General features: G+C 43.4%; 1 protein-coding gene across 4 annotated transcripts in view; it reads right to left on the bottom strand.

Moving 5' to 3' along the window:
* The window catches only part of LOC309551983 (inositol polyphosphate-5-phosphatase A-like), a 76,054-nt gene extending 65,392 nt beyond the window's left edge, over positions 1–10,662 (bottom strand). The window contains exons 1-2 of one of the 4 annotated variants that reach the window (XM_082252722.1): positions 10,605–10,662; positions 8,168–8,276 (exon numbers count right to left, since the gene is read on the bottom strand). In XM_082252722.1, the coding sequence (XP_082108848.1) occupies positions 8,168–8,224 (57 nt within the window). In that variant the 5' untranslated portion in view covers positions 8,225–8,276; positions 10,605–10,662. Of the gene's footprint in view, positions 1–8,167; positions 8,320–10,380; positions 10,399–10,604 lie in introns of those variants that run through there. The other 3 variants (XM_082252724.1, XM_082252725.1, XM_082252723.1) reach the window with 3 other exon arrangements.
* Positions 10,663–13,037: the final 2,375 nt, after the last annotated feature.

The following is a 13,037-nucleotide window of genomic DNA, read 5'->3' as shown; positions in this document are numbered from 1 at the left end:
GATTTCCAAATAAGATTCCTCTTGAAGCAGGTCTAATCCCTAGAAAATGATTTCACAACACCACAAACAATTGATATATTTACTCTTTTGTCATTGGCTGCCTTTTCTGACAGCTAAGTTGGATACCTGACAGGTAACCAAGACAATCAATCACAAACCAATGTTCTGTGGAATGCACCATGGAAATAACTTTCAATGGTCTGGCTGGCTCTTTTTCAAGGAAGAGAAGTTTGTAGCTGGGTGAAAAATATGATGATTGCTTAAAGCTTAACTCCAGGATTATGCCCACTTTTCACCCTTAGCTCACGATGTCCTTGGACAATAAAAATGTTTTCAAGTGACAAAAACAATGCCTTACTTAATGATTTATGAATGTTTTTCTTGCATGTGACATCAGCTTCTTCTGAACTCATTTCCTGTGCCCTGGCTCCATGGGGAGGGTGTAAACCGGCAGCGCACATCACATCCACTATGTCCCTAAGGATAAATTATGAACTACAATTCCCATGACTTTTTGGGAATCCACTGACATGCTATGCATGCACATAGGCCTGGCTTCGGGCAGTTTACTGGCTGCAGGTAGGATGTAACTGAAAGCTCATTGAGAAAACCGAGGCGTTCAGTCACACAAACCGTAAGGAAGAAGAAACTGGGGGCATAAGGGATCTTTTTTGGGGGAACTGAACCCATGTATATACTGTATATACAGACTGCAGAAAGGAAGGAAGAGCAATTTGGCATGGGAAACAAATGTACCTGGATAATAGAATTATAATCCAACTGGTTGGAGTTAAGCTTTAAATTGGTAAATACAAATTTACTGGTTTCCAATACAGTAATCCAGGTTGGGTGGGGTTGTGCCTAAAGATAAACATGAAGCTTAGTTTGTATGTATGTTAGAGAAGCACTATGCAAATGTCGGACAGGAAAGGTTAACAAGGTGTTTATTTTTTGTAGTTAAAAACTGCAAATCAGGATCAACATTTGACTATTTCCAAGGCAGCTGGGGAATGCAAATGAGTGCAATAGTGCAGGGATATACATGGGAAGTGGAGGGAGGGGGAGCAGGAGTGGTGGCAGGTGGGAGCAGCATGGATCATATAGCACATACATCGCCAAGTTAGGTCCAAACACCTGCAGAGGAACTAAAAATCCCAGCATACGTTTTTTATTTTTTATAGCTAGAACAGTCTTTTCCAGTTGATTTACAAGACAATGTGGAGCCTTTAGATTAATTTAAGAAAATCCGTACTGAAAAAATATGGCGACTGCCAATGCTGACCTCTCTCTCACATATGGCAGTAGCCTGACTTTCCTTGGCTTACACAGGAACTATGGAAATATGAGGCTACTAGAAAGTGTGCAGCAAGTGAAATCAGACTGCAGCTGGAACTTCTGATCTCCATCCAGATTTCTGGTTAGAGACTAGAAAAGCATTCAATCTATTGTTTCACTATGACCGCCAGGTAGTTAGCACTTTCATTAGGGGACAGTAGTGTATTCATCTCTATTCAGGTTCTCTTTGAAGAGGAATTTCTTCAGTCCCCTTTTGAGGGGTTCCAACTGAACCAGTCTGGCTCTGCTATTTTGTCGAAATATGCGGCATGCTCGCAAAATCTAGGAGGAGGGGGGCAAAACAAATGGCATTCTTGCCTAGGCCAGAAATGCAGAAAAATTCTCATAAATAAAATAAATTATATACATATATATATATATATATATATATATATATATATAGTATCTCACAAAAGTGAGTGCACCCCTCACATTTTTTTAAATATTTTATTACATCTGTTAATGTGACAAAACTGAAGAAATGACACTTTGCTACAATGTAAAGTAGTGAGTGTACAGCTTCTATAACAGTGTAAATGTGCTGTCCCCTCAAAATAACTCAATACACAGCCATTCCTTTCTAAACCGTTGGCAACAAAAGTGAGTACACCCCTAAGTAAAAATGTCCAAATTGGGCCCAATTAGCCATTTTCCCTCCCTTGTGTCATGTGACTTGTTAATGTTACAAGGTCTCAGGTGTGAATGTGGAGCAGGTGTGTTAAATTTGGTGTTATCACTCTCACTCTCTCATACTGGTCAATAGAAGTTCAACATGGCACCTCATGGCAGAGAACCCCCTGAGGATATGAAAAAAGAATTTTTGCTCTACATAAAGATGGCCTAGGCTATGGGAAGATTGCCAAGACCCTGAAACTTAGCTGCAGCACGGTGGCCAAGACCATGCAGCAGTTTACCAGGACAGGTTCTACTCAGAACAGGCTTCACCATGCAGACCAATTTGATGCGGTGTATGGTCTGAGCAATGACAGGCTGACCCCCCCCCCCACCCCTTCAACCTCTGCAGCAATGCTGGCAGCACTAATACGTCTATTTCTCAAGTACAACCTCTGGATATGACGCTGAGCACGTGCACTCAACGTCAGTAGAGCCTGTCCTGGTAAACCGCTGTATGGTCTTGGCTACCGTGCTGCAGCTCAGTTTCAGGGTCTTGGCAATCTTCTTATAGCCTAGGTCATCTTTATGTAGAGTAACTACATTATTATTTTTTCAGATTCTCAGGGAGTTCTTTACCATGAGGTGCCATGTTGAACTTCCAGTGACCAGTATGAGCGATAACACCAAATTTACCACGCCTGTTCCCCATTCCCACCTGAGACATTGTAACACTAATGAGTGACATGACACCAGGGAGGGAAAATGGCCAATTGGGCACAATTTGGACATTTTCACTTAGGGGTGTACTCACTTTTGTTGCCAGCGGTTTAGACATTAATGGCTGTGTGTTGAGTTATTTTGAGGGGACAGCAAATTTACACTGTTATACAAGCTGTACACTCACTACTTTACATTGTAGCAAAGTGTCATTTCTTAAGTTTTGTCAAATTAAAAGACATAATAAAATATTTACAAAAATGGGTGTACTCACTTTTGTGAAATACTGTATATAGTCGAATATCCACATGTAATCAAAGCAAGGAAAGCCACATAGTGTAAATCGGCTAAAAACTTTAATGCAAACGCATGATACACATTCTACTCAGGTAAAACAGGTAAGCGCATAAAAGGTGACAATTTCAAGCTGTACAGCAAAGGTTCCAACTCCAAAGAAGCATGGCTGGGTCACGTATGTAGACTCGGCCCAATGCATTTCATCCCATAGGACATCATCTGAGGCATCCACTCCACGATTTTGCGCTTACCCATTTTTTATCATGTGAGTAGAATGTGTATCGTGTATTTGCATAAAAGTTTTGTGAATCGGCCATGTGAAACACATCAGCACTGTCCCTGTGATGTTTGTCTGGCTTGATGACAAAAAAGCAACTTGAAAAAAGCATTTATTTCAATGTGGTGTGCACCCATCCTCTTTTCTCGTACAATTACAGATCAAAATCACTGAAACCTAAGGCTAGCCATAGATGGTTTAAATTTTCCTTGTTCAACCTGTAAGGTAATTTCCCAAATGCTAAACAGCATGCATTGAGGAATCTATTCTACTAGCAATTGTATTTAGGCAGCCACACTGCCTGAAAAGCCAAAACAGTGTCTGCATCTGTCAGGATGCTCTCAATGTTACCAATAATTTTCTACTTGGGTCTGTCAATTTTTTAAATCCACTTTTGTTCAGCCAGGTGGTGCCGATGGACAGTTACACTAAAACATGGCTTGAGCTTCATCGTAATCCTGCTTAAAGTAAAACCCTACCCAAAAGGGAAAACTCTGCTTGTCTGCCTCCTCTCCCCCTCCTCTGCCACATTTGGCACCTTTTGGGGAGAGCGGGTACCTAGTTTTGACAGGTAAATGCCCCCCCTTCCAGCTTGATTCGCAATGGAATTGCCCCCCCCCCCATCCTTACCCAGCCCATTAACAAAGCTACACGGCCTCAATGCTGGCTTCTCTTAGTCAGGATGGCGGCATCAGCACTTAATAGCTAATTAAAGAATTGGCTCGGGTGAGGACACCACTGGATGCCTGGACAGGTAAGTGCCAGGGCTATCTTTAACACAGGACAAAAGGGGCAGCTGCCCCGGACCCATTCATTGTTGTGGGTTCTAAAGCAACTGCCCCTTGAGCCTACACTGCCCACAAAAAGTTGATTAGTGATCTTGGGAGGGCCCAAGAAAATGGGTCCAATCAATAATAAAGATGGCCCTGGTAAGTGCCCTAATATTTAAAGTCAGCAGCTATAGTATTTGTAGCTGCTGACTTTACATTTTTTGGGGGGAGCCTTGAGCTCCTCTTTTTAAGACTGTATTCACACTATGTGTGTGTGACCTGCATTATACAACGCTGGTCACCGCAAGGACACACAGTAAACAAAACTGTAGTATGCCCCACATGAACAAGGTCTTAGTGTAACTGTCTGCCATGCAGACCTAGATCGACAGGTTTTGTGTATGTCAAGGGTAAGGTTGAAGTTGAACTTTATATATTCATAGATGAATAATGTTTACATTGTTGCATTGCAAAGGTGAATTTACAATTTAAAAAGGGTCACCATTGGGCTTATGCATGAATCTGAATACTCAGTGTTAAGGAGGTAGTAAACCGCAGGTGATTTAAAAAAAAATTCCCTGCAAGGCAATGTCATAATGTGCTAGTATGCATCGTATACTAGCACTTTATGAGAGACTCCCCTTAGAACGAAGCCCACCAGCGCTGCACTGTCACGGCTGAGAGGGCTGACATCTTCCCTCGGTCTTCCATTCCAGTTCAAGTGCTCCAGCTCCAGGAGTGGCCGGGGGTGGGAAGACAGCACTCCTGCGCATGCACGCGGGAGCTGCTATTTACGATACGGCTCTGAAGGTACTGCACTGTAAGCTGGTCCTTCACAGGGCATGCGCTGGTGACTTCACCGGCTGCATGCACTCTGAATATCCCCTAAACTGTGCAAGTTTAGGGGATATTCACAGTACCTACAGATAAGCCTTATTATAAGCTTACCTGTCGGTACAAGTGGTGTAACAGAGTTTACTACCACTTTAAAGAAGAACTTCAGGAATAAAAATACATTTTATAAATCTGCTGGCACACAAGTGCAACTAAGGTATATGCTACCTCCTTCCAGTTTACTGTTTCACGGAGTGGCAATAGTATGGCTATCGTTATACCTTCCGCGCTCCAGGAGGACCCCAACTAACTGTGACGTGCACAGCAGCCATAGAGTCATTTGCAGTTGTGCTGCCTGCGCTTCCTCTCTCCTTGCCCAATCACAGAACACTTTGCATTATGTAAACCTATTCAAAAATTCAATGCTTTCTGAAAATAAGCAGGGGAGTGTAGAGGCGGACCGAGCCGCTGCTGTGTAGCATCTCTATTCTCAGAACAACGGAATATATAGAAAGCTATACCACTGGAGCTCAGTGAAACAGTAAATTATAAACAAAAGAGAGAAATCCAGGAGGTGGCATACACCTCCTTGCACTTAATTCATTGTATGCCAGCAGGTTTTAAATGCCTGAGTTTCTCTAGGAATGTGCAGATTACCTATAAAAGATTTATGTTTAGAACCTTATTTAGATTTACTTGGTTTCAGAGATCACTTGATGTCTGATAATACATAGTTATTGGCATGAATTGAAATCTTTGACAGGGAGGTAGATGCCAGCCTTAGAGCCACAACTCAAACTGGACAAAGTAAGTAAAGTTAAAGAAGAATGTTTTAACTTTTACTTGATCTGGAAGGTAACCATATGTATATAGCATGTGGTACCATTCAGAACTGTGGCCCTGCTGGAGATTAAAAGCACCTCCTTTTCTGGCTGTAGCTAACTGTTCTATACTATTATGTAAGAGCAGCAATGATCTCTCATTCACTAAAATGTCATTCAGTTCTGCAGCTGTCTATCTGTGACTGTTTGTACACATACGCAGCCCCTGAGCCATGGATCACGCAGCCCCTGACCCATGGATCACTCAGCCACCTGACCCATGGATCACGCAGCCCCTGACCCATGGATCACTCAGCCACCTGACCCATGGATCACGCAGCCCCTGACCCATGGATCACGTAGCCCCTGACCCATGGATCACGCAGCCCCTGACCCATGGATCACGCAGCCCCTGACCCATGGATCACGCAGCCCCTGACCCATGGATCACGCAGCCCCTGACCCATGGATCACTCAGCCACCTGACCCATGGATCACGCAGCCCCTGACCCATGGATCACGTAGCCCCTGACCCATGGATCACGCAGCCCCTGACCCATGGATCACGCAGCCCCTGACCCGTGGATCACGCAGCTCCTGACCCGTGGATCACGCAGCCCCTGATCCAGGGATCACGCAGCCCCTGACCCACGGATCACGCAGCCCCTGACCCATGGATCACGCAGCCCCTGACCCATGGATCACGTAGCCCCTGACCCATGGATCACGCAGCCCCTGACCCATGGATCACGCAGCCCCTGACCCATGGATCACGCAGCCCCTGACCCGTGGATCACGCAGCTCCTGACCCGTGGATCACGCAGCCCCTGATCCAGGGATCACGCAGCCCCTGACCCACGGATCACGCAGCCCCTGACCCATGGATCACGCAGCTCCTGACCCATGGATCACGCAGCTCCTGACCCGTGGATCACGCAGCCCCTGATCCGTGGATCACGCAGCCCCTGACCCGTGGATCACGCAGCTCCTGACCCGTGGATCACGCAGCCCCTGACCCACGGATTGCGCAGCCCCTGACCCACGGATCGCGCAGCCCCTGACCCACGGATCGCGCAGCCCCTGACCCATGGATCGCGCAGCCCCTGACCCATGGCTCATGCAGCCCCTGACCCATGGATCACGCAGCCCCTGACCCACGGATCACGCAGCCCCTGACCCACGGATCACGCAGCCCCTGACCCACGGATCACGCAGCCCCTGACCCATGGATCGCGCAGCCCCTGACCCATGGATCGCGCAGCCCCTGACCCATGGCTCGCGCAGCCCCTGACCCATGGCTCACGCAGCCCCTGACCCATGGATCACGCAGCCCATGACCCATGGATCACGCATCCCTGCAGCACTGTGTGATCTTTCAATTTTATGAGTGAACAATCAGTGCTGATCAGCACTCAGCACTGACTGCAGGTCTGTGTAATCTATTGGCTGGGGCTGTGCAGGTTTAGATGCAACTGCAGATAAACATGTAGGCAGGCAGCCTACTGCATACGTAGTTAGTACCTGGAAAGGGTTCATGTTTTATGCCCCCTTTCCCTGGTGTGTTTGCAGGCTTTCTCTGGATTTCAGCTTCCCTTCCATATTATTCCCAGGTCTGGATCCAAGGGGGGGGGGGGGGTTCTGAGGAAGACTTGGAGTAACGCATAAGGAACACACACAACTAGAGAGTTGTACTTAAAAGTATTAGTACATTTTTTAAATCAGGGGACAAACAAATCTCTTGGCACAGTTGAAATATTGTTTAGATTCTTGCATAAACCAAACCATGATTGGTTCCCATTAAGGTGGACTTTTGCTGTCCACATATATCTCACTCATCCTACTGCATTCTCCACAATGCTACATAAAGAATATAAATCCATCAAGGAGAGAGGGACTTCACAATGCCTGTGATTGGTGGCAGGTAGACCTAGGCAGTACATTTGTTGTTGTTCTAATGAAGTAGTCACCTACCACACCCAAAAATAACTTTATCATACCCCCAAAAAATACATTAATTACAAAAATAAATCTACCCTACCTTCCCAATAGGGAAAACTCAGTCCTCGTCCTCCAACATGACAGCGTTGGTTCCTATTGATAGGCACACAGTGCTGTCACATGGAAACATAGAGAGTGTGAGCTGCACACATTCTGTACTCTGGACCTAACCTAACCCCATAACCATAAACTAGACCTATTCTGTTATCATGCCAATATGCTATCAGGCCTGTATTTTTCACTGCAAAATAATTGTGCTGGAAATCTAAAACCAAACTTTTTATTTCAGGCTCAGGAAGGCTGGTTCAGAGAATTTACAGCCAGTATTCACAAACTATAAAAAGTAGGTGAGTGGATGGGTGATTTAAGCAATCAGCAGCCTCCCAGAAATAAAATATCAGTGCAGAATGGATTGACCCTTTAATGACTGACCACAGCATTGAATAATGAAACAGAAATTATAGCAACAGCTAACAAGGACAATATGATGGATCAAAACTCACCTCGTCAGACATGGAGCCAATGTTAGCAGTGATGAGCAGGATTCCCAGGCTCTCCATAATTCAGATCAGTCACTGTGAGGTACGGGTGACACAGAATAAATGATTCAGGCTACACAGATTGGCAGGAGGACCACAAGGAAGAGGTGACAAAAAATGAAATATAAAGACAGAAACAAAGGCTTTACAGAATGACCATGTGAGTATTAGGCCCACTGTATACAAATGGACAATAAAAATATATAGGTCACAGAATACACAGGACGGAAAGGGGAGTAATAAGCACAGGATATACAGATTTAATATAGGAACAGGGTATACAGAATAAAAATTAGTAGCATTAGGCACCGATTACACTGGATGACAGAGTATTTGTCAATCACACAGTATACAGAATGAAAATTAGCAGCATTAGGCACAGATTACACCGGATGACAGAGTATTTGTCAATCACACAGTATACAGAATAAAAATTAGTAGCATTAGGCACAGATTACACCGGATGACAACAGAGTATTTGTCAGTCACACAGTATACAGAATGAAAATTAGTAGCATTAGGCACAGATTACACCGGATGACAGAGTATTTGTCAGTCACACAGTATACAGAATGAAAATTAGTAGCATTAGGCACAGATTACACCGGATGACAGAGTATTTGTCAGTCACACAGTATACAGAATGAAAATTAGCAGCATTAGGCACAGATTACACCGGATGACAGAGTATTTGTCAATCACACAGTATACAGAATGAAAATTAGTAGCATTAGGCACAGATTACACTGGATGACAGAGTATTTGTCAGTCACACAGTATACAGAATGAAAATTAGTAGCATTAGGCACAGATTACACCGGATGACAACAGAGTATTTGTCAATCACACAGTATACAGAATGAAAATTAGTAGCATTAGGCACAGATTACACCGGATGACAGAGTATTTGTCAATCACACAGTATACAGAATGAAAATTAGTAGCATTAGGCACAGATTACACCGGATGACAGAGTATTTGGCAGTCACACAGTATACAGAATGAAAATTAGTAGCATTAGGCACAGATTACACCGGATGACAACAGAGTATTTGTCAGTCACACAGTATACAGAATGAAAATTAGTAGCATTAGGCACCGATTACACCGGATGACAGAGTATTTGTCAATCACACAGTATACAGAATGAAAATTAGTAGCATTAGGCACCGATTACACCGGATGACAGAGTATTTGTCAATCACACAGTATACAGAATGAAAATTAGTAGCATTAGGCACAGATTACACCGGATGACAGAGTATTTGTCACAAAGTATACAGAATGAAAATGTATGTATTAGACAGAGGATATAGGAAATGACAGGGGATTAGGATTGGGACAGAATATTAGACACAGGGTATATGGAATGACAATCAGAACGTTCGGAACAAGGTATATGGAATGACAACAGAATACAAGATACTGGCTAAACAAAACAAACCAAGGTCTGTGAAGCACAGGCTACACAGAATGACACAACTACTACACAGAGTAAATAATAGAGAGATCTAAAACAGAATGACACAACTACTACACAGAGTAAATAATAGAGAGATCTAAAACAGAATGAATGACAAACAATGTGAAATACAGACTATACAACACAGACTATACAACACAGACTATACAATACAGACTATACAATACAGACTATACAACACAGACTATACAATACAGACTATACAACACAGACTATACAACACAGACTATACAATACAGACTATACAATACAGACTATACAACACAGACTATACAACACAGACTATACAATACAGATTATACAATACAGACTATACAACACAGACTATACAACGCAGACTATACAATACAGATTATACAATACAGACTATACAATACAGACTATACAACGCAGACTATACAATACAGACTATACAATACAGACTATACAACACAGACTATACAACACAGACTATACAATACAGACTATACAACACAGACTATACAACACAGACTATACAATACAGACTATACAATACAGACTATACAATACAGACTATACAACATGACAGAAGGATGTGCAGAGACCGAGATTAGAAGTCCTCCAGCAGAAGCAGCAGAGACAGAGAAAACTAAGGTAGGAGTGCAGAGACATGTGAGAGACTGGAGGATTTATAAGCAGAGGACACAGGTAAATAGTATGCAAAGTGTCACACATGATGCACATCCCAGGCTTCAGGAGGCATTAGACTTTCTGTATCCAAGGCAGGATATCCCAGTATTTCCGATTTAGTTGTCAGACTTGTAGAAATCCCAGGATTACACTCTTTTATTATTTATCTCTTGCCGCCTTCCTTTCATCTCCCACCTTCCTGGCTGAGGAGTGTGTTGCAGGCTCTGCCCCCAGCCCATTCAGGTACATACCTGTCCTGTCACATACCTGTCCCTCCCAGTCACACACATTTCATGCAGCTCAGGTGTTGTCCCCTCCTCAGCCTCCCAGCTCTTCTCTCTTGTTACCTTGTACAGTTCTTCTCTTACTCAGTGTCAAGTTACAACATGGAGGAGCGTGAAATCCTACTCAGCAGCTTTCACACTTACAAAAAAGACAAATGTTTGGCTCAGCCAATATAAAAAAGCTGCCGGACTGACCCCTCCAGTTCTCCTTTCCTCCAGTCACTTTATCAATACTCTTCTGCTGTCCTTACCTAACCAATACTGTTCAGTTACATTGTGATTTCTCCTAGAGCAGACATTGCGGCTCTGCCACATCACCCAGCAGCCTCTGCACCTCACACCGTCATCTACTTCCTTTTTACTATTACACAAAGTTACAACTGACACTTCTCACTTTCCTTATCTGTAGGGAGCAGTGTATACTGTATATCAGCTCCAGAATCTCACTACAATCTTCACATCAGAAACTGAGCGGATAGAAAAACATCAGAAAACTCTCCTACATACCGCCCAGCTTTCTCACATAGCCTGGGGCCCCTGAGAGCGCAAAACTACTCATGTCAAAGACACTTTCCATTATACTGACTATACTTTCCATCATTAAAAGCAGCCATTGTTTATTTGCAAAAGACACAATTTGATGCACTTACTGACTACAGCAAAAAATAAACAATAAATAAATAAATAATATATATATATATATATATATATATATATACTGCAAAAAAATAAACAATAAATAAATAAATAAATAAATATATATATATATATACATACATACATACAGTATCTCACATTTTTGTAAATATTGTATTCTATCTTTACGTGTGACAACACTGAAGCAATGACACTTTGCTACAATGTAAAGTAGTGAGTGTACAGCTTGTATAACAGTGTAAATTTGCTGTCCCCTTATAATAACTCAACACACTGCCATATGCGATACGCTGGGGGTGTCACTTCAAAGTTAACGACACCCCCAGATCAGATCGCATATCGCAGTGCGATCTGACAGTTCGCACAGAATCGGATCGCACTGGTGTGAACCACCATGCTATCTAATTCTTCTGCGGACCAAAAAAAGGGTCCTGTGTGAGTTCACTGCGATTGCGGTGCAAATTCAACCATACAAACTGTATGGCTGAGTTCGCACCGGCACAGACATCGCATGTGATTTTAGGAGCAGTGCGTTTCGAATCATATGCGATGTCTGTGATCGCACATGTGTGAACCGGCACTTAGTCCCGGTTCACATTTGTGCGATGCGGGAACGCTGCGAATATGCAGAGTGATCCCACATCGCATCCACACCTCTGGCAGTTCACACTGCCATATGCGATACGCAGGCGGTGTCAATTAAAATTTAACACCCCCAGTTGCGATCGCATATCGCAGTGCGATCTGCAAGTTCGCACAGAATCGGATCACACTAGTGTGAACCACTATGCGATCCGATTCTGCTGCGGATGAAAAAAAGCCTCATGTGCGTGTTTATTGCAAAGTGTATGGCTGAAATTTGCACCGCACATGAGATTGCATGTAATTTGGAGCTAGTGTGGTCCGTCTGCCGCCCCCCCCCCCCCCTGGCCCGAGGAGCACCGGCCCCACTGGTGGCTACCATTATTTTTCAGCACTGCCTTAACCCTCTTGGGTATGGAGTTCACCAGAGCTTCACAGGTTGCCACTGGAGTCCTCTTCCACTCCTTCATGACGACATCACAGAGCTGGTGGATGCTAGAGACCTTGCGCTCCTCCGCCTTCTGTTTGAGGATGCCCCACAGGTGCTCAAGACATGCTTGGCCAGTCCATCACCTTTACCCTCAGCTTCTTTAGCAAGGCAGTGGTCATCTTGGAGTTGTGTTTCGGGTCGTTATCATGTTGGAATACTGCCCCGTGGCCCAATCTCCGAAGGGAGGGGATCATGCTTTGCTTCAGTATGTCACAGTACATGGTGGCATTCATGGTTCCCTCAATTAACTGTAGCTCCCTGTAGCCAGAGATGTATAGTAACTAAGTAGAACTACTTCACTACTGTACTTAAGTACCGAAAGGCGGTATCTGTACTTTCCTAGAGTAGAATTTTTTTCTCCTACTTCCACTTTTACTTCACTACATTTTTTCGATGATTTCAATACTTCTACTCCGATATTTTTTTTTTGTGCTGCATAGTTACTCGTTACAATAATAAAAGTTACCACTGCCAGAACAGTAGATGGCAGGTTTCATGAAGCCTTAAAACATGTGTATTATCAGCGCATACGAAAATAAATGCTACTGTATGTATAAATAAAAGCTGCATTTGAAATAATAAAAAACAATATGATGTTCAAACTTTTGACTTCTTTCTTTAATAACTACATAACACAGTACTTGTACTTTTACTTTCAGCACTTGAGTAGCAATTTTTTTTTTCAAA

Source organism: Pelophylax lessonae (genome assembly GCF_965119305.1).
Source record: "Pelophylax lessonae genome assembly, chromosome: 4".
NCBI classification, from domain to species: Eukaryota; Metazoa; Chordata; class Amphibia; order Anura; family Ranidae; genus Pelophylax; species Pelophylax lessonae.
Note: the sequence above shows the minus strand (reverse complement) of the source record. Positions and strands in the feature narration are given on the sequence as shown.